Source organism: Hypanus sabinus, chromosome 22, assembly GCF_030144855.1.
Source record: "Hypanus sabinus isolate sHypSab1 chromosome 22, sHypSab1.hap1, whole genome shotgun sequence".
Classification (NCBI taxonomy): domain Eukaryota; kingdom Metazoa; phylum Chordata; class Chondrichthyes; order Myliobatiformes; family Dasyatidae; genus Hypanus; species Hypanus sabinus.
In genome coordinates, this window is record NC_082727.1 from 52,026,161 (window position 1) to 52,049,536 (window position 23,376).

Genomic DNA, 23,376 nt, shown 5'->3' on the forward strand with positions numbered 1-23,376 from the left:
CCTTATATAACAGCTGGGTAGCCTCCAACCTGATAGCATGAACATTGACTTCTCTAACTTCCATTAATGTCCCTCCTCCCCTTCTTACCCCATCCCTGACATATTTAGTTATGTTTTTTTTCTCTCTCTCTGCCCATCACTCTGGCTGTTATCCATCTCCCTCTGGTGCTCCCCCCCCCCACCGCCTTTCTTTCTCCCAAGGCCTCCCGTCCCATGATCCTTTCCCTTCTCCAGCTGTTTTATCACTTTCGCCAATCACCTTCCCAGCTTTTAGCTTCATCCCACCCCCTCCGGTCTTCTCCTATCATTTTGCATTTCCCCGTCCCCCCACTACTTTCAAATCTCTTAGTATCTTTCTCTTCAGTTAGTCCTGACGAAGGGTCTCGGCCCGAAACGTCAACAGTGCTTCTCCTTATAGATGCTGCCTGGCCTGCTGTGTTCCACCAGCATTTTGTCTGTGTTGTTTTCATACTTACTTAAACTTGTCCAACACAATTACAGTCTTAATCTTACATTATTATATTCTAAATCTCATTTACAGATTATGTTCAAATTACACTGAATAAAAAGATAGGCAATCTAACAGATCATAATTAATCTGTTCATAATAGCTAAGCCAGTCAAATAACATGTAGTTCATCATAAACAAAATGTAATACACAGGATATGCACGATAATCAAACTGTGGCTTTACACGTTAATCTATCTGAGATTCTTTGCAAGATCAACATCACAACATAAGATGTTGGCTTTCAACTCATCCACATTATATAAAAAAAATGACTGTGAATACAAGATACAGAGAAAGTGTTATCCTGTAATCCTGTGATTACAGGATCGCTATTGATTTGGGTCAGGAGACCCAGGAAATGAGAGATAGAGACAGAGACATTTGGAATGTCTTGACGTTCCCCCCCCCCCCACCCCCGGCGATATAAAGCTACGGGAAATGGCCATTGTCTCTTGGAGACGGAATTGTGTATTACAATAATGTGCTACGTGGAAGCCCTCAGGCAAAGTGGGCTGGTTGAGGGAGGGATTGCATCATCCCAACCTGATTGACACCTGAGACCCTGAGTCAGGATAAAAGAGGGTCTGTGGGAACAGCCTCTTAGACGCACCAGAAGAAACGCTAGTGATCCTGTAACAGCGGAAGCCGGTGGGGAGGCCACATGCGTTCGGTTCCATTTGCCCCGGAACCGGTGTCCTTTACCACAGAAGAACGGCTTTTAGCTAACAACGGGGAAACCAACTCCCAACAACTCTCGGAGGATTGACATCATAAAAGGAATGGGCAAGTTTTAACCCGTCTTTCTCTCAAACCAAAACGCTGCAGCTTGAACGAACTTACAGTGACTTTTATATTTCCATCGGACAATACATTATCCCCTAGACAACGATAGTGCTATTTCTTATTCATTACACTTTTAGATTTAGTATTGACGACGTATATTATCTGTATGTTTGCATTGATATTATATGGTGTATTTTTTAATCAATAAACACTGTTAAAATAGTACCATCAGACTTCAATGGACCTCTCTATCTTTGCAGGTAAGTGACCCAGTTACAGGGTTGTAACAACTTGGGGTTCTCGTCTCGAGATTTGACACCGAATTGGAGGGCCAGTGAATCGGGCTTGTAAGTCCAAACTTGGATCTGGTTATGCGGGTAGCCAGAAGGGAAACTAGCAATGATGAACGTGGGTGAATTTATAGAAAACCTGACTCTGGAGGCGCTAGAGGCGGCCACCAAATCAGACTTGATAAATTTGGCAAAGGGGTTAAACGTCGCAGAGGCGAGGTTATCAGTGAAAAAGCGGGAGGTGTGAAGGGCAATAACTCAGTATTATATTGGGAAGAATGTGTTTGCAGCTGAGGTGTTGGAAAATATCCCTGAAAAGGTACCAGCTAGTGGGATGGCTCAGGTAGAGTTGGAGAAATTAAGGTTGGAACATGCAATTAAGGTAAAGCAGCAGGAAAGAGCTGAGAGGGAGAAAGAAAGAGAGCATGAAATTCAGTTAAAACAGCTGGAAGCAGCTGAGAAACAGAGAGAGAGAGAGAGAGGGAGAGAGCCGAGAAGGAGAGAGAGTATGGGGAGACAGAGAAACAACAGAAACATGACTTGGAGATGGAGAAGTTAAGGCAAGGGCGAAGAGATCAAGGATCAGACCGAGAGGAGCAGATTAATGTTAGTCGACAGTTGAGGTTAGTTCCTCCGTTCGAGGAGACGGATGTTGATAGTTATTTCTTGCTTTTTGAAAAGGTGGCAGTGAAACAGAAGTGGCCCAGAGATCAGTGGGTGGCGCTGTTACAAAGTGTGTTAAAAGGGAAGGCACAGCGGACATATACGGCGTTGTCCATGGAGGAGGAAGAGGAGGAGAGTTATGACAAAGTAAAGGCAGCCATTCTCCGGAGTTATGAGTTAGTAGTTGAAGCATATTGACAAATGTTCAGAACTTTAAAGAAAGGGGGGAATCAGACGTATACTGAGTTCGCCTATGAGAAGGGTGTGCTCTTGGACCGTTGGTGCACAGCAGAGATAGTGGAAGAGGATTATTGGCGTCTCAGGGAGTTAATTCTGATTGAGGAATTTAAAGGTTGTGTTTCGGAGGATATCTGGATGTATTTGAATGAGAAGCCCTGTAAGTCCATCTCAGAATTTGCTAAGTTCGCAGATGAATATGCCCTAACCCACAAGCCAAAGTTTTCCTCGAATAAAAGTTCCCAGGGAGATCGTGGGAACGATCGAGAAAGCCTGCCAGCTGAGGCAGAGGGCCCGCCAGGAGCTAGTGGTAAGGTTGAGGGGGAAAGGCCAGAGATTTCCGGGCTTGACCTGTTTTAATTGAGGAAAGCTGGGGCATATTGCATCTAGGTGCTTTGATCCGAGGAAAGAGACAGGAAAAGGGAAAGCAGCAGTCCCTATCGGATGTGCCATGGTAATCAGTAAATCGACAAGAGAGCCCCGGGTAGACAGAGTACAAGAAGGGTCTGAGACTTGTATGTCAAACGGAACCGTGTCTGTGAGGGAGGGAGACACACCAGTTCCAGTACGGATCTGGAGAGACACGGGGCTGAGCTGTCGTTGATCAGCAGTAAGGTACTAGATTTTGGTTGCAAGACGGGAATGGTAGCTGTGAAAGGAATAGGAAAAGGGACAGAAATGGTGTCCTTACATTGGATCATTATGGATTGTGAGCTGGTGTCTGGACCAGTTGAAATAGGGGTGCGTTCAGAATTCCCAAGAACTGACGCGGATGTCCTTCTTGGTAACGATTTAGCCGGTGGTAAGGTTTGGTCAGCAATGACGCTGACAAGCCAGCCGGTGGGTGTTGCGGCCCCGCCCCTAGATTCCAAGATCTATCCCGCATGCGTGATCACACGCAGCATGTCGAGAAAGGCAGCTGAGAAAGGGAGCAGTTTAAATCCAGCCAGTTTCGATTTGACCGAGACGTTTTTACTGACCCTGTACCACGAGGGTTTAGAGGGTGATAAAATGAAGAGCAGTAAAGTGAAAGAGGGTAAGGGAGAGGAGAAAAGTTCTAGAGGCAGAAGATAAAGATGAGAAACAGTTAGAGCTGTTAAAAGGTCCAGGGTTGGACATGGATGATCTGTCTGGTTTGACAGAACTGTTTGAAGAAGTTGAAAATTCTAAAGGTGTTCCCGATAATGAAATGAGGGCAGTCCTAGATGAAAAGGGTGCCCTTACCTTGAAGAAGTCTGCTGGGTTGGCAGATGAGGTTGTTTCAGCCCACGGGGTTGAGCTTACTCCGGAAGGGAGTTGCCCAGAGAGTAGCTGGGAGAATCAGGGGAATTTAGAATTTGGACTGGGTATGGGTATTGAAAGCCTGAAAGAGGCAAATGTCCCGTTTGAGTGTGTCCAAGATGTGGATGCACGTGGTACTGAACCTAGTAATGGAGCTCAGAAAAAGTGAGGTATTTGATTCAGTTGAAAAGGAAAGCCGTCCTTGTGGGTCAGATAGACTTGGTTCAGTGAAGAATGGGTTAACCTTGGTAATAGTGGGAAGTGAGAGTTCCCAGGTGTTTGTGCTCGACGGTGTGTTAAAAGTTAATGCAGAGATCAAAAGTGGGGAGATAAATATTATTATTGAAGGAAACGGGAAATATGTAGTTCCCAAATCGAATGAAGAAAATTTAAAGCCTGCGGATCGCTTACAGATTGAGTTGGAAGATGACGAGGCCCCCCATGCTATTGTTATTCCAGAGTGTGGTGTGAAAAGGCAGAATTTGAAATGCTGCTTGAACAAAGAGTTTGAACTGAAAACTAATAGCCTGAAGAGAAAGCTAGCAACTTGTGTAAAATTAAAGAATTGGGTGGAAATTCAGAAGATGGTCTAAGTTTGGGACACGGTGTTGATAAAATAACTCCTATGAAAGAAGCAGGCGAAAGCCTATTTTGCCAGGGTACCCAAGCTCCCCACGTGGGAATTAACCAGAAAAGGGGAGAGGGTTAATGGGGACGCCATTTTTAAACAGCAAAAGCCAGTTTTACGGGATTTCGACAAAGCATGTGAATAATAAAGACAACTCCATGGAAGCCTGCCTGTTAAGTTTGAAAGCAACAGAAAGATTAGTATTTGCATGAACTTCTGTAGTATACACGTAAGCTAAGATCACAACTCTTTAGTTTTGTTTGCTGAAGGAAAGAAATAAAAATAGGTGGTTATTAAATTGAAGTCTGATGCTACAAGACTTTAGTAAGGTACAAGATGTTAAGATATTAAAGGAAGTAACACTGTAATCGTTAACTGCTTAGATGCTGAATTGAATGTATAACTGTATTACTCTGTTAAAAAAAAACTTTTGTATTGTGTTAGATTCTAAAATCCTGTAAGACTCTGTACTACTTTGTTTTCACCGCTGGTGAAAATGCATTGAAGAAAGGGGGTGTTATGCCTGCAGCCCCCTCCCTTTTGAGAATCGCAGGATCACTATTGATTTGGGTCAGGAGACCCAGGAAATGAGAGAGAGAGACGCTTGGAATGTCTTGACCCCCCCCCCCCCCCCTCGGCGATATAAAGCTACGGGAAATGGCCATTGTCTCTTGGAGACAGAATTGTGTATTACAATACTGTGCTATGTGGAAGCCCTCAGGCAAAGTGGGCTGGTTGAGGGAGGGATTGCATCATCCCAACCTGATTGACACCTAAGACCCTGTGAGTCAGGATAAAAGAGGGTCTGTGGGAACAGCCCCTCAGACGCACCAGAAGAAACGCTAGTGATCCTGTAACAGCGGAAGCCGGTGGGGAGGCCACGTGCGTTCGGTTCCATTTGCCCTGGAACCGGTGTCCTTTACCACAGAAGAACGGCTTTTAGCTAACAACGGGGAAACCAACTCCCAACGACTCTCGAAGGATTGACATCATAAAAGGACTGGGCAAGTTTTAACCCGTCTTTCTCTCAAACCAAAACGCTGCAGCCTGAACGTACAGTGACTTTTATATTTCCATCGGACAATACATTATCCCCTAGACAACGATACAGCTATTTCTTATTACTATTATACCCGCAATTTTAGATTTAGTATTGACAACGTATATTATCTGTATGTTTGCTTTGATATTATTTTGTGTACTTTTATCAATAAATACTGTTAAAATAGTACCATCAGACTTCAACGGACCTCTCTATCTTTGCTGGTAAGTGACCCAGTTACGGGGTTCGTAACAAAAGCTACAAAATCAAACAATATTTCTGCTGTAGTGCTGAAAATTTACATCACAAAACCAGCTGTGCCTCTAGCTGAGCTGTTCCAACAGTTGCAATACAAGCATATGCCTGATTATAGAAAAGTGCCTTGTTCATAAAGAGCAGAACAATCCAATTTAGCCTTCCAGTTGGTCTTCTGAAATGACCAGCGTTTTCAACAGTAATATAAAGTGAAAGTTGATCATGAACTCCCTTACAGTTCACCAGAATTACTCAGCCCCAGATCTCACTCATATCGTTGTAAACGTGGACCTAAGTGCAGAATTCCTGAGCTGAAGAAGGAATGACTGACCATGACATCATGATGTCGCCGCAGGTATTCTTTTAGGGCAGGGTACTAGGTCCAACGATATTTCATAATTAGCTATCATAAGGCTAGAAGTGGAAATCTTCTCTGATGATTGTAGACTGTTCACAACTTTGAAAATGAAGTCACAGAACATTCGCACGCAAGTTGAAAATTGACAAAAAAGACAGGCCAATATCTACCTACCCATGGCATTCAGTGGCATTACCATCACCAGCCACCAACATCCTAAGAGCCCACCACCAATCAGAAATTTATCTTATCCAGCCATAGAGCTATTGTGGTTGCAAAATGAGGTCAAAGTCTAGGTACCTCACCACAATCAACTTATTCTGATACCCCCAAATCATTCAACCAAGGAAAAACTACAATAATATCTACATGCATGTTTCAGCACAGCTCCAACCATATTCAAGCAGCTCAAACTATCCAGGACAAAGCAGTGCACTTCTGACACTCCATCCAGCATTCTAAAACACACAGGGGCATGCAAAAGTTTGGGCACCCCAGTCAAAATTTCTGTTACTGTGAATAGCTAAGCAAGTAAAAGATGAACTGATTTCCAAAAGGCACAAAGTTAAAGATGACACATTTCTTTAAAATGTTCTATTTAAAGTTCTATTCAAAAGGTTCAAAGGAACATCTAAGCAAGCCTGATGCATTTTGGAAACAAGTCCTGTGAACTGATGAAGTTGAAATAGAACTTTTAGGCCACAATGAGCAAAGGTATGTTTGGAGAAAAAAAAAGGGTGCAGAATTTCACGAAAAGAACACCTCTCCAACTGTTAAGCACGGAGGTGGATCAATCATGCTTTGGGTTTGTGTTGCAGCCAGTGGCATGGCAAACATTTCACTGGGAGAGGGAAGAATGAATTCAATTAAATACCAGCAAAGACTGGAAGCAAACATCACACAGTCTGTAGAAAAGCCAAAGATAAAAAGAGGATGGCTTCTACAACAGAATAATGATCCTGAACACACCTCAAAATCCACAATGGACTACCTGAAGAGGCGCAAGCTGAAGGTTTTGTCACAGCCCTCACAGTCCCCTGACCAAAACATCATCGAAAATCTGTGGATAGACCTCAAAAGAGCAGAGCATGCAAGACGGCCCAAGAATCTCACAGAACTAGAAACCTTTTGCAACGAAGAATGGGCAAAATTCCCCCAAACAAGAATTGAAAGACTCTTAGCTGGCTACAGAAAGCATTTACAAGCTGTGATACTTGTCAAAGGGGGTATTACTAAGTACTGCTATGCAGGGTGCCCAAACTTTTGCTTCAGGCCCTTTTCCTTTTTTGTTATTTTGAAACTGTAAAAGATGGAAATAAAAACGTAACCTTGCTTAAAATATTAAAGAAATGTGTCATCTTTAACTTTATACCTTTTGGAAACCAGTTCATCTTTTACTCGCTTAGCTATTCACAGTAACAGAAATTTTGACCAGGGTGCCCAAACTTTTGCACGCCGCTGTACGTTCCCTCCCCTACCAGGGAATCACAGCTGTAATGCCTACCACTACAAAATGCATTACAGCTTCTTCCTAGGGTAACCTGACAGCATCTTAAAAACGTCTCACCTTCACCTACATGTTCTCCTTCAAGTGAAAGCAACCTTGATTTTGAAACACACTGTTCCTTCAATTGCTGGAATTCCTAGTCAAATAACGGTAGTATTGACACCAGAAATGGGACTGCTCCAGTTTAAGGTGATTCTCATGACCATCTTCACAAATGCAATTAAGAGTTGAGTAATAAATTCCCACCTAGGAAAATGACACCCATGTCCTGAAATACAAAATTAGAGAAAAGTCTTTCTGAAGCTATTTTCTAATACACATCTTAACACCTATGGGAGAATATATTGACTGGCTGCATCATGGTCTCTTCTCATTGTTGTCATCAGGAAGAAGCTACAGGAGCCTCAGGACTCACACCACCAGGTTCAGGAGCAGTTACCCCTCAACCATCAGGCTCTTGAACCAAAGGGGATAACTCCTTACTACCAATGGACACACTTTCAAGGACTTCATTTCATTTTCTCAATATTATTTAATTTTTTTGTATTTGCAATTTGTTGACTTCTGCACTCTAGTTGAACACCAGAGTTGGGCAGGGTTTCATTGATTCTGTTATTGTTATTATTCTATAGATTATATCCACAAGAAAATGAATCTCAGGGTTGTATATAGTGAATGCAAGTGTTAAGAGCCTGAAAATAGGAATCATCGAATAACTTTCAATATGAATGCCAAGATATCACTGCACATTGTCACTGTATTACTTGCTGGAATATTTTGAAAGTTATTTAATACTTACCCATGTTCTGTAACAACCTTGTCATAATTCCATGATGTATTTGGCACTGAGGAACTCTTGTATTCTTGCTGACTAGTGTTCCCCAAATTAGGGATAGTGAGTGAAACTCTTTGATCATACCTTCAAATGAAAAGTAGAATATTTTACAGAGTTAATATAAAAAGTAAAAAAACTGAATACACAAATGCTCTCAAATCCCTGATTTATATATAGTCCATATATTAAAAAAAAACAGTATTTGGGAAACCAGTCAAATGTATTTGGCATCTTCTGCCACCTGGGAAATCACATGTTTAAATTGCAATTTTTTAAAATGTCATGAATAGTTTACAGGAACGGAACTATGCCACAATCTAGGAATGACCTGCACTAAATATTTATTTATATTTTGTACACACCAACCATCATGTCAATATGTGGAAGATGATAGGTTTGTGGAGATGAAGTGATAAAAAGAGAATAAATTGGAAAAAAATTTAAAAACGTAAATAATTTATCTTTAACCATAAAGGATTTTTAGTTTGAAAATTAATCCATGAATCTTAGACGAATCAAGATGATATTAATTACCGGCAACTGGGTCTAAACAGCACATATTCCAAAGCATGCGTTGAGTTGTTTGCTGTGGAGATGAAACTAAATAGAAGGAAGACTAGATCAGGCACTCCGAGGATGTTTGTCAGCTGCTTATGGATAATATGTTCTCTGTAGGACATCTGCTGCAGTGTATTTCTTCTAAATCTGTACCAGCCAATAACATTCTACAAAGGAAATAAGCAATTAGGACTTGTGGGTATGAAACTTGTTTAAAATAAACACAGTGCAATATATTTCTGAAAATAGACAGATATTTGAAAGGAAAAGGCGTCAGTGAAGGTTGCAGGAAGTTCTGAAAGAGAAGCTAACCATTTTATTTTTAAATCCATTATTATTGCTCTCACCAAAACAAATATGCGATTTTCTTTTTACAACATGCCAAGGAGGAAAGTCTGGAAACTATGCACATATATGCACCTTATTGGATCAGAGACATTTAGGGGTATTTAAAAGAATCTTATACAGGCAACAGACTTAAGAACAGTTGAGGGTTATGGGCTGTGTAGGAGGGAAGATTCAGTTTGATTATGGTTTATATATATCGGCACAACATGGTGGACGGAAGGACTCATACTGCTATACTATGAAATGTTCTATAGTTCAATGTATGAAACCTCAACCCCAACATCCCCTCGGTACCTACTTCCAAGCACCTTAAAACTATGCCCCTGATGTTAGCCATTTCAGCCTTGGGAAAAAGCATCTGGCTATCCACATGATCAATGCCCCTCCTCATCTTAATACACTTCTATCAGGTCACCTCTCATCTTCCATCACTCCAAAGAGAAAAGGCCAAGATCACTCAACCTATTCTCAATCCAGGAAACGTCCTCGTAATCTCCTCTGCACTATTTCTGTAGCATCCACATCCTTCCCGTAGTCAGGTGACCAGAACTGAAATGCGGTCTGACCAAGGCCTTATATAGCTGTAACATCATCTCAAGGCTCTTGAACTCAATCCCACAGTTGATGAATGCCAACACACCATAGACCTCTTTGATCTTCTCACTGCCCCAAGATCTCTCCGATCCTCCACAATACAAAAAATCTTGGATGGACAAAGTCTGTGGTGGAGGGCTCTGATGCTTTTTTGCTGGTGGGGTGGTAATTGCCTTGCTGCTGCTTATACGTGGGAGGGGGAGCTGGGGGGGTGCTTTGGGGTTTTAACGCTTAACTGCCATTCATTCTTTGGGGCACTCCTCTGTTTTCATAGATGTTTATGAAAAAGAATTTCAGGATGTATATTGTATACATTTCTCTGACATTACCTATTGAAACCAAAAGCTCATGAAATTTCTTTGAAAGGAAGAAAATTTTGTTTATATCAAACCATCACCTTATACGGAGAACTGGATTTACTGCGAAGTCCAAAACCCCATGAAAGCAAGCTTATATAGCAGGTTCTCCAAAACATCAGGCATCTATGTAGTCTAGTTATATAAACTTGGACTTGTCTTTTTAAGAGCTCAAAAGGCCAAGGGGTGAATGGAGGTGTTCCAAATTATGAATTATGTTCTCTGGCAAGAGATATGTCAACAAGTTAAAGTCATGTTGGTTACACACAAAATCAGAAAGCATTTGTTCTGCATTAAGGATAGTGAGGCAGTTTAATTATCTCCTCAAAACAAGCTGTGGATGCTAGAAACGATGTGTCGAAGTGAAGTAAATTGTGTATGGAACAAAAAAATATTTGTTGTAAGTAGTTCAGAGCTGAATGGCCTAACCCTACATTACAACGTTTAAAGAAAGAAAATGCAAGTTACAAATCAACACTTACTTTTCTCCTTCCTTTGAGAATTCTATCCAGACTTTCTTCATTAACTCTTCCTGCATAGTCATAAAAACTGAAAACAACATATTTAAGATATTAATGCCAGATTTGGCAAAGTATTTCAGTTTTAACAAATTTCCAAGAGTACCAATAAAAAAGGATGCTTAGGAAAATAGTTATAGAAAGATTTCTCTCTCTGCTCAGTTAGTATGATATGGAGAGTGTACACACATGTGGATGTTTTGCAAACTACAACTAATATCAATACACATCAAGGTAGCTGCTTGTATAGCACATTAACACAACATGTCTACAGAAGTCTATTACTGGTTTTATTAAAAACCGTCTTCCTTTTCTTAACATACGGCATTTATTTAATATTTTATATTCACTTTCAACTGGGATTCCTGAATGCGTTATTTCTCTCGATGCGGAGAAAGCATTTGATTGTACAGAGTGGAACTACCTCTTTGCGGTTTTAGAAAAATTTGACTTTGGTCAAAGTTTTATCTCTTGGATCAAATTGCTGTATCTTTGTCCTACCGCCTCTGTTTTGACTAATTCTCAGCAATCCCAGTTATTTAACCTCAAACGTGGCACCCGTCAAGGATGCCCTTTCTTTTTGATTTGGCTGTAGAATCTCTGGTGATAGCATTTCGAAGCTGTCCTGAATTGACTGGGATTTGGAGGGGGGTGTTGAGCATAAAGTTTCTCTTTATGCTGATGATCTATTACTTTTTCTTTCAAATCCGTCCACATCCTTACCTCCAATGTTTTCACTTCTTGATCAATTTAGCCAGTTTTCTGGCTATAAACTTAATTTACATAAGAGTGAACTTTTCCCAATTAATAAAGAAGCACAAGTATTAGCATTTCATGACCTCCCCTTTAAAGTAGTTCATAATCAATTTACTTACCTTGGTATTACAGTTACAAGGAAATTTAAAGATCTTTTTCATGAAAATTTTGCCAATCTTTTATACACTACAAAACAGAGTCTGTCACAATGATCACCTCTATCTATGTCCTTGGTAGGTCGTATTAATGTTGTTAAAATGTATGTTCTGCCTAAATTTTTATATTTATTTCAATCTATCCCAATTTTTATTTCTAAAACCTTTTCTGACTCCTTAGACTCTATTATTTTGTCTTATCTGTGGAAGAATAAGCGTTCTAGAATTAATAAAGTTTACCTTCAAAAATCTAAAAAAGAGGGTGGCATGGCCTTACCTAATTTTTGTTTATACTACTGGGCGGCTAACATTCGTTGCACTATCTTTTGGTCTTTTTTTCATAGCCAATCTGAGTGCCCTAATTGGGTAGCAATGGAGCTGAATTCCACTAAAGATCTATCTATTTCTGCACTTCTTAGTTCTGTACTCCCTAGTAGTTTGTCTAGACTAATCGTTAATCCTCGTCAGATACTTTGCGAATATGGGCACAGTTTAGGAAATTTTATGGTTTTTCCCTTTCTAGTCCTATCTTACATAATCATCTTTTTTTACCTACTATGTATGATTCAACATTCCATGATTGGTATAGGAAGGGCATTAGACATTTTGAAGATCTTTTTATCGATAATAGCTTCGCATCCTTTCAACAGCTCTCTGCTAAGTTCAATCTGCCTAATGCCCATTTTTTTAAGATATCTCCAAATCAGACACTTTATCAATCCTTTAATTCCTAACTTCCCTGAAATGCCCGAGAAAAATGCTATGCATTTCTTTCTTTCTATTAATCCACTGGGTAAAGGCTTAATATAATTTATCCGTGATAAATTAGCATTCTTACGGCGTGCCCATGGATAAAATTAGAATGGCTTGGGAGCATGACTTAAATATCCCTTTATCTCATGAGGTTTGGGACTCGATTCTCAAATCGGTTAATTCAACCTCTCTTTGTGCTTGCCATTGCCTTTTACAGTTTAAGATTGTTCATAGAGCCCATATGTCCAAATCTAAATTATCTCGATATTACCCTAATATTAGTCCTCTGTGATAAATGCAAAAGTGGCGAGGCTTCTCTTATTCATATGTACTAGACCTGTCCTAGCTTAGAGAAATTTTGGAAAGGTGTTTTTATAACTTTATTTGAATCACTTTTCTGAATCACTACTTAGAACCTAACCCTTTAATTGCTCTGTTTGGTTTCTTGGGTGAGAAAGATATACGTTTGAGTTCGACTAAATGTCGAATATTATCTTTTGCTTCTCTCCTAGCTAGACGTCTAATCCTCCTTAGATGGAGAGATGTTGCCCCACCCACGCATGCTCAATGGCTTAACAATATTATGTCCTGTTTAGACCTTGGAAAAATCCATTATTCAATTCTTAATTCGGATATAAAGTTTCATAAGGTCTGGGGACCTTTTATTGAGTATTTTCATAACTTTCCTCTTAATTAAGTTTTTTTTTCAGTCCCTTGCTTTCGGCTTTTTTTTTGGTAGTAGGCATTATTATCTTCTGTTTTCAAGTGTATTTACAGTTTTGGAGGTTTGAATGTCCTGATTTATATTTTCTACATTTTGTTTTGGTTAGTCTAGAGTTTTTTTGTTGTGGGGCTTGGGGAGAATACTAACTTTACTAAATTTCTACTTCAATTTACTTCAATACTAACTTCAATTTGGGTGCTTTTTCAATTATCTTTTTTGTATTATATTACCATTGTATGTTTATCTTGCACTGTACTAATTTTCTACTTTGTTTTGGGTTTTTTTTATTTGTAGTGTTGTAGAAAATGCATTTAAAAATCAATTAAAAAAAAGAAGTCTGTTGAAAGAAAGGCTTAAATTTATTTGGGAACTTCAATAAATTGTCTTTGCACTTCAAACTTCTACATTTACTGATTTAAGCACCTCTTTCCAAGAATGTCATTGATTGATGCAGGGAAGCTATTTGGAGATTTCTGAATTGGCAAGACAGAAGATAAAACGAAAAAAGATGTAGTGGCATTTTAACTGCTGGCTTCACATTCCTCATTGAGTAGCTACCCTTTATATGCCAAATATAATCAATTTTATTCTCCAACAGCATTTTCCATTCAAATGTCATTCAATGCCCTGTTTAAGCCCTCTCCAAACTTACAAGTCAGAACATCTCAGAATTTGAGCCTGACCGTACCCTCTAGGACTTTGTGAAGATTCTGGATATATTTATCAAAATTTACAATTGTCTCCTGATGCAATTAATTATGCCAGAAGAACAAAAAATGGCAAATGTTTCATTCTTTAAAAAAAGGAATACAGGGACATCCCAAGCACCTATAGGCCAGTAAGTTCAATATCTACAGAGAGGAAGCACTGAGAAACAACAAAAAAAAAACACTAAATTATAGGCATTTGGAGAAACTTAATTTCTTAAAAGAGAGTTCATTAACTTCAACCTAATCAAAATCTGACATGCAGTATCTCCAACAAGACAATATTCCAAAAAATTAGGTCAAACAATGTTATTGCCGAAATCTAATGAAATAGAAATTTTAATTCAAAAAGGAAATATCAAAAAATTTATATCTTGCATGTATAACTTGATTCAAAGACAGGTTATTAAGCAAGGAGTCCATAAGTCAAGACAAAAATGGGAAAGTGATTTGAATATTAAAATTGAAGAAACAAATTGGTCAAGACTATGTCTTGATAGTATGACAAATACAATAAATGTTCGGTTAAGATTAGTGCAGTATAATTTTCTACATCAATTATATTTTACACCACAAAAAATAAAAAAATTTAATCCAAATTTATCGGATCAGTGTTTCCGATGTAACCAGGAAACTGGTACTTTTTTACATTCGACATGGTCTTGCTCTAAAATTCAACCTTTTTGGACAAATTTAAGACTTTTACTGGAACAAATTACAGGAACACAATTTCCTCATAATCCAATATTATTTTTACTAGGTGATATTGAAGGGATAAAACCGAAACTCAAACTAAATAAGTATCAGAAAGAATTTATAAAAATTGCACTGGCAGTAGCCAAAAAAGCTATTGCAGTTACTTGGAAATCGGATACACATTTAAGTATAGATTCTTGGAAGAAAGAAATCTATGGTTGTATTCCATTAGAAAAAATTACTTATAATTTAAGAGATAAATATGAAACATTTTTGAAAATTTGGAGCCCTTATTTACAAAAGACAGGATTAAATATATAGATGCTCTGAAGATGAAACAATTGGTTATTAGGGGAAAGAAATAAATATACATATTAAAGTTATTACGAATTCCATGGAGCATGTGGAGATCTTCCAACAACCAGGCAATCTTTCTTTCTTTCTTTCTTTTTTTTTCTATAGGGCAGTTAGGGGGGAGGGGTTAAGGGGAGGGGGTATGGGTTATATACATTGTTTTTTCATACTTTGTAACCATTTAAAAATGCAATAAGAAAAGTTTAAAAAAAAAGACAATATTCCACAGATTCACATGTTGAATCCAGGCAGATGATAAGGGTACAGCACAGGAAGTGAAGGAAAAGGTTTTTGAGGAGGAGGGAGTACAAATGAAACTGAAAACTTTGCCATACAAAGTAGAACAAAGGAAGTGGAATTCCAACAGTTTAAAATTGAAGGAACAGAAGATTGTTGGGAGGAAGCAATGGGGCAGGACTAGAGAATGACTATTTTGAAATCCATGCATCAACATGGAAACACTTCACACCAGCATAAGAAAAGGTAGAAGAGAAAGAAGAAAATTTTATGCTGGTTTGGATAAATTAGAGTAGAGGTTGCACCAAGGATTGGTCCTAATAAGTATTCAGGAATAATATAATCAGTAGTAAATGTGGAATCCCTTGTGGCTCTAGAACTTTCAACACTTGAAATGCAGAAGATTTGAGATGACAGCTAAATGCAGAACATTCCAGTTTATTTTTAATGAGGTTAAATAGGTAGTGGAACAGCAATGATAGCCTGAAATCTAGCAGTGGGGAATAGAAACCGGAGGGCATCCAAACAGAGGATTATGCATGTAAACCAGGTCTGTGCTGACTAAACAGAACGAGATGTTTCAGCACCCAAGGTAAAGCAAATCTCATCATTTATCACAAGCTCCTTATTTGCTCTCTAATGATGTTTATTGTGAATAACTCTAGGAGAAAGCCTTGCAAGAACAGATGGACAGGAAATCATGAGGCTGCATAATATTTAAGCAATTTATGCCATCAACACATCCTAAAGAGACTCAAAGCAGAAAAGATAAGGATAACACTCCAGGATGAGGTGTTTAGAAAGATGGAATAGTGGGAGAATTCCCACTATTTGGAATTGTATAGTGTTGTTAAAGGAGAATGCTGAGGGGTCAGGAACAGAATCTGTTTTAGTGAAGTTGAAATGAAGATAACATCACACTGAGACAGATAAGGTTTCAAAAGCTGAAAATAGGAGTGGAGACTGCAGAAATATTTGTTTCCCAACTCTCCTACATGCATAAGAATTATGCCAGATAACTAGAAAATAACAATGCAAGGACATCCCAACTATCAACATGCAGGATTTTTTTGAAATCCATTTAGGAAAATTTACTTGATCTGAGGAAAGGAAACACTGCTGAATTAGTATGGAAAGGGTACAGTGTCAATCTAAAATTGAACTTTTAATTACAGTACTATCTCCAAAGGAATGAAAGCTGTTAAAGCTAGCCACACATACAACATTGTAAAGTGCAGACCTTTTAGCCTACTCCAAGGTCAATCTAACCCTCCCTCCTACATAACCCCTAACCACTCATTTTTCTTTCATCCATGTACCCATCTAAAAGTCTCTTAAATGTCCCTATTGTACTAGCCAAAGATATAATTAAGAATGGCATTTATAACTGCAGCAGAACAACCATTACCCTTAAAGAGATGCTTCAAGAGCATGTTAGGCTAGGTACATAACCTAGAAAAGATAGGGGAGCTTAAGTCAGGCCCCCCGGATGACAAAAAGTAGAGGAAATGATGAAACAAGAAGTGAACAATTCAATTGAAAAACACATTTGATAACCCAAGAAAAAAAAAGACAGATGAACAACATTGAGAATATTGCAGTTAACAGGAAAGAAAAGAAACTGATTTAAGGAGTCATCTACCATTTGGAATGACCAGCAAATTTGGCATTTGAGCCAAAACTATTCACAATTTCTATGATTATTAAGAATTAGTAAAGCAGATTACACTAGCTTACCTAAAGAGTTGATAACCAGGCTCATGATTATGAATTTCTGTAAAAGAACCAAAGTAAATTCACATTTTAATACTTAAATTATTAAACTTAGCGCAGAATAACATTTTACCATTGCTAAACTGACTGGATAAATCATAGAGCAGATTGAAGATTATCACCAACAGAAACAAGCAGCAGTTACTACACATAAAATTACTGGATTTACAACTTTCACATTTTCCACCTTACAGAAACCATCCAGCAATATTAAATCTAAGGAACAGTGAGTTTAACAACTATGTTTCTGCTGCTTAAGACTAATTTTTAAAATATATTAGACTAAACCACAATTTTGCTGAAGCTTTAGAAAATTACTGGAAAATAAAATGCATGGAAGTTCATTCTGCACTTGTACTTCAGGAAGCAGCTCTGCAGTTTCAGTAGAAATGTCTGCCACCCTAGTCACATTACAGGATATTTTAGGTATTTATTTTGAGTCAGTGAAACGTCTATGCTATTTTAAAAGGTGCGGTTCACGGATTATTTTAATCATCACAGTGCATTTCAGACAGACCTCACTGTAGGATCACTTACTTCCTTGGCAAGGAAAAAGGAGAAAAACAGCTATGAAAACAATGTTAATCCAATAGACATTAAAAGTTTTTCAAAAATGAAGATTTAGCAAACATCTAAATGTAGAGCTTTATGTGGTTTACTTTACCTAATTACAAAGGTCTCTCTAAACCAGAGATTCCCATCCTGGGGTCCACAGACCCCTTGGCTAATGGTAGGGTCCTCAGCATAAAGGGTGGTCTAAACCCACCCATCACTCCTGTATGTGCAAACCCACATTGACTGCAGAGTAAGAATTGCTCAGATCTAAAACAATCCACATAAAAAATCCCTCCATTCTCTTGCCCATCCTTATATTAATCAGCACTCCTCCACTTCTGGTTTTGAAAATCAGCTTCCCTTTAAACACTTTAAAATCTACCTTTTGCAAAACAGCTTTCATATCTCAAGTCAAGAAGCCAAATTTTAGCTTATAATGCTTCCGTGACACATCTTGAGGAAGTTTTCACAGTATTGCATATTTACAAGTACAGTCCAAATTTTGTGACATCAGATTTATTGCCATAACAAATGAAAGAACAACAAACTGGATAATAGATCATTTTGGCTAAAATTCTTATCAATGTCATGCATAGATAACTGGATTCATGCAATTAAGCAGTGTATTGAAAATATACTCTTGCAACTTACTTCATAAATTTATTGAAGTTGCCTTACTGAAGGTATTATCTTTGGATGTGGTTACCAAATCTTAGGTTTAATTTTTTTTAAACTGCAGAACAGCATTCTTCGAAAAAAAGCAAAACTAAAATATGACAGATGCTGCAAATCCAAAAATTTAACAGAAAGCTGCAAGGTCAAATAACATCTCTGGAAAAACTTAACATTTTAAATAGATGACCTTCCAACAGTAGACAAATGTTAGTTAACAAAGAGGTTCTAAAATGTAGAGATGATGGTGAGCGGAAAATGTGACTTACAGAGAACAAAAGGAAAAATAAGTGATGGAGTGGAGACCAGGGTTGATCTTCCAACTAACATTAACTTCACCACTTCAGATAAATACTGAACCTCTTCTGTGTTATACAATTTTAGGACTTTATGACTCATTTAATCAGCATCACAACTGGGTCACATAACTGCTTCTGGTCTTCACCACCACAGGCACATTCTTTTGTTTTCTCCAACTTAAAAGATTTCTAACTTTCCTCCCTAATTATCTTGAAAGGTCACAGATATGAAAAGGTAGCTTTTTTTATTTTTTCACTATCAGTGCTGCCTGACCTGATTAATATATACGGCATCCTCTGTTGTTTGTTCAGGTTTTCAACAACTGAAAAATTGTTTTTGTTTCAAGATAGGTTAGGTTATTTGAGACTGATGGCAGAGCGTAAATTCTACAATTCTCTACTCTATAATGAGTACATTCCTGACCATGCTGAAACATTTCTGAAATCCAGAACATGGTAAAGGTAGCAAAGCACAAAACAGCTAACATCACTTCAAATGATAGAATAGAGCTGAGTAGCTACGTTACTGCTTTTATCAACATGTCTTCAGTCTTATATATATACTCCTACAATTCTGGTAAATTAATAATGATACGTAAATATTTTATTTAATCCATTTTTTGGGATGTTAGCAAATGCAAGAAATATCAGCATTCCATCCCCAATTACCTTCAACATGATAGTCCACCTTCTCGAATCACTGCAGAGTTTTTCAAGAAAGTACTTCCACAATGATGTTTGGTGGAGAGTTCTGAGATTTAACTCCAACAACAATGAAACACTGAGACAGTATGGACATTGGAAGAGAAGATGCAGGTGGTGATTCAATGCCTGCTGCCCTTGGCCTTCTGTGACAGAGGTCAGGGTTTGGAGTAGTTTAGATGGTTAAATGCTGTGCGTTTTATAGATAATACTCAAAGCAATCTGTATGACAGTAGTAGAAGAAATCTGACAATTACACCTCCAGCTAGACTGGGTGGTGGTTTCCATGGCAGTCTTAATTATGGACCTTGTAACTCCCTAGAGTATACTCTGTACCCGCTACTGTTACGGATTCTCCTAGGTGAAAAAGAACTGATTGATCAGCTGTGCAATGATGGAGGATGTTAACCAGGAATAAGTTTCCTTGCCCATGTTTGAACTGATGACTCTTTGGGCTACAAGTATAATGTACTGCAACCCTTGAGGGGGCTGTTCTACACTCGGATCTGAAATACCTGGGGATTAAAATGGAGGAGCTGGACATGTTGCAATTGTGATTTGTGGGTACACCAATTGTTGAATTAGTCTGTAGGATAGATCTCCCAATGTAGATACCAGACCTCAGAAATTTACAAGGAAGACTTTAGCAAGGTACACAAGGCTGGCAGATACATTCAAATGCCCAAATTCAAAAAACAAGGGAACTTGGTAAATTTCATGTCATTAATCTATATATGCACATGTGATAAATATTCCTTTTGTATCTACATTAAAACAAAGGATAAAAATAAACAGATGAATGTCACTTGGTTACTCTGTCCAATTTGCCTTTTGTCTTAATGTAGACATTAGAATAAAACTGTCTAACTTGTTAAGAGTTAAGAATAGATCTGCAACCATTGGGGCAGGTCTAGATTCACATAGTCCAGATTGGATATTGATGCCAGGTGATGAATGAGCTGGATAACCTGTTCACAAATAATATATTACAAGTAATATATAAGTAAAATTGAAGAAGATCCTAAAGCATTTTCTCTTTGTTCAAAGCCACACAGCCTTGTTACATTAGCTAAACCTCTAAGTACAAAAATATAGATACCAGATATCTGGAAAAAGGGGAAATGCAACAAATATTCATCAAGTCAGGAACGTCAGTAGAGAAAGAGTATTTCAGGTCAATAACATGATGAAAGAAATCATCAACCTGAAATATTAATAGTTAACTTGTCCCTTTCATGTTGCTTGATTTGCTAAATTTTCCTAATATTCATTCAATTTTAAAATTGTTTTTATCCAGTATGACTTGCAAACAGAGTAACAGACCACACAAAATCAAAATGCCCAAAATATATTTACATTTACTTTGAATACATAGTCTCAGGCATCGTGATGGTCATTTTTATTAGTAATCCCAGAAGCTAACTTTCAGCCACTGGCCAATCTTTAATTTTTGCCCTGCTGTGTAATGAAAGTGTGCACCAAAGATTAAATGAGTATCTGCGTGTTTTGTGAGTTCATCTCTCCCATCACATCATCTGTAAGTTACAATACATGACTTCTTTTTAAAGACGTAAGAAAGCCTGCTAAATATCATTTCTTAATAACATTACTTGCACCCCATACAAGGCATAGCTTTTTCCAGCAAATTTTACAGGGAAGCTACTTTGCTAATTCACTAATATTTACAAACTCACTTAAGTAAATAATTTATGTGCATCAGCTGAATTGTTGAGTTATTATTGGATTTTCAAATTGTACTACAAATATGGATAAATACTACCATTATGGTCACTTTGGTTTAACAGTATTCTTTAAATCAATGACTGAAAATAATAGATGTAGAAAGCATTTAAACACTGCTAAAATAACTTTCTAATAAATACACTTCTTATAGGTTAACAACCAGTTAAATTCTAGATTGGTTAGTTTAAGAATGGAAGTACAGCCAATTTTCTCTTCCACTTCAACATCTCAAAAATTACATCAAGGGCATTGGAATGCAAATTCCTTTTTACTTTTCATAGATTATGATAAAATACAAATTAAGACCTTATTTTCAAATCAAATTTTCAAATATTTGAAGATCAAGCCCCCAAAAAATAAAAACTTTAGGTTGATTTTTCTATTTTGGAGATGAGAATGCTTCCTAATCTTAACAAACATTATTCCCAATTTTAAAAGAATCAAGAGAATATTACATGTGTACAGCATGTTTTACACTAGTGCAATGAAAACAACCTTTGTCTTTTTGATTTGATCTGTCACCTTAATTATATGACTAATGTATAGCAAAATGTAAGCAGATACACTATTTCCAAAATAATGTATTGAGAAAATATTAAATAAAGCTGACCACAAAAAAATCATTTGAGATATTTTGCAAAATAGACACCTTCAACAGGAAGGTGTTCTAGGAACAGATCCTAATTTCCATTATGTTAACTCATTAAATCCTCGACATTTATTGGATAAATTTTGGTAATTGTTTTATCAGAGAAAATACAGTAAATTGCTTCTGCTACATAATCTTATAAACAATGCAATTTCAACATTACTTACAAATTTGGCACATATTGTACATGAATTAACTTCTGAGTGAAATTTCAATACAGATCTGTTTAACTGCACTTAAGTTGACATTTTTGCCATCCATTATTCCTCACCTTCAATTATGTATTCTGAAAATAACTTACAACATTTCATTATAACGTTTAGAATCTGAAAATAAATGTATTCCTTAATTAGAATCTCGCAACTGTGCAATTAATCTAATGACTTTTTTAACACTGTAGGTCACAAATATTAAATTTGGTGCAAACAAATTGCAGGTCCTTATTTTAGTGAGAAACTGATCTTATTTCAAAAGGCTTACCTATAACTTGCAGCAGTTCTGTGTTACTGATATGCGAGTCACTAATACTGAAAGTCTCAAGCTGTTTTACATCACCCAAAAGAAATCCTTCCTGTAGAAAAATAAGTTAAAACAGTAATCGGAAAGAAAAACAAATTCAAAACGCAAAACATTAAAGTGCAGATGAAATAAGAATAAAATTGTATTATTTCACGATATAAGGAAACCACTCCTCTGATGGAGTTGTGAAGCCATTGCATATTAAGTTGTCTAAAAATGGTGAGCTCAATCTTCTTCAGTGGGGAAAACATCATCATCATGGTTATGCACATTTAGCACCACACTCATCATAACAACAGTTCTGTGGATATTTGACGTAAATGCACCGTCTAAACACGCTAATATACATAAAACAGAGCAACGGTTTGTATTTTAAATTTATTCTAACTAGTGTTTTAAGGAGTCATGAGCTAGAGTTAATACAGAAAAATAAACATAACAAGTCCTCTACAGCAGGCATCCTCTACGCATATTGTATCTTAACTAAAATTATTTTTTAATCGAAAACCTTGACTAAAAAGAAAGATTTCAAGGTTTCAATGACAAATGCAAGTTTTACAGAGAAGAAAAGCCCTGCAGAAAGTAGCGCATCCAAATCAACTGCTTCATCCCACCCAGACTGCAGAGCAATGACTCCCCGACCGGATTCACCCTCGCAGCCCCAGTGTTCGGCCTGTGCTGGCCTCTTACTGGAGGCAGACGGCTGGCCAACCTGTCCCTGTCGCCGACTCGAGGGGCTTCGATACCGGCTCTTATCGTCGAACAAACCGAAACCTCCAGCGGAGGACAAGGCCCGGGTTCCGGGTAACAGGAACCAGAGGCTCGGCCTCTCCTCAGACTAAAACACTCACGGGCCACAAGGATACAGCACCTCAGCCCTGCCCTCTGCTCTCAGTAGACCCGCTCGGTTACTACATCACTGATACCTACGTGGTCCGAAGAGCTGTTGGCATGGTGGTACACTAAAGAACTGAAAGTATAGCCCGAGACGGAGGCGGCCATTTTTTTCCAGCCTTCCCACCCCCGCGTTACGGGCACTTCCGTTTCATACTGATACCGTTATCAGCGTCCAACTTCCGCCCCGCAGCCCTGTCACTTCCGCCCCCACAAAGCGAGAAGGGGGGGAGAGAGAGAGAGAGACTCTTGACCTTGCAATCCAACGTCGTGGCCCTTGAACCTGTTACCTGCCCTGCATTTTCTCAATAACGGTGTCACTATATTCCAGGTGGTTGAATATTCTATATTGCTCTTCACTTTGTTTAATCCGGATGTACTGATGTTGTGAAGTGATGTGTATTTTTGGCATGCAAAACAAAAT

At 38.0% G+C, this 23,376-nt stretch overlaps 1 protein-coding gene across 1 annotated transcript in view; it reads right to left on the minus strand.

Annotated features, from left to right (window-relative positions):
• abraxas2 (abraxas 2, BRISC complex subunit) overlaps positions 1–23,105 on the minus strand; it is a 43,538-nt gene extending 20,433 nt beyond the window's left edge. Inside the window, exons 1-6 of the mRNA XM_059947729.1 lie at positions 22,989–23,105; positions 22,020–22,110; positions 16,884–16,920; positions 10,729–10,795; positions 8,925–9,115; positions 8,355–8,474 (exon numbers count right to left, since the gene is read on the minus strand). Coding sequence (XP_059803712.1) covers positions 8,355–8,474; positions 8,925–9,115; positions 10,729–10,795; positions 16,884–16,920; positions 22,020–22,110; positions 22,989–23,060 — 578 coding nt within the window. The 5' untranslated portion in view covers positions 23,061–23,105. The remainder of the gene's footprint in view (positions 1–8,354; positions 8,475–8,924; positions 9,116–10,728; positions 10,796–16,883; positions 16,921–22,019; positions 22,111–22,988) is intronic.
• Between the last annotated feature and the right edge of the window lie 271 nt (positions 23,106–23,376).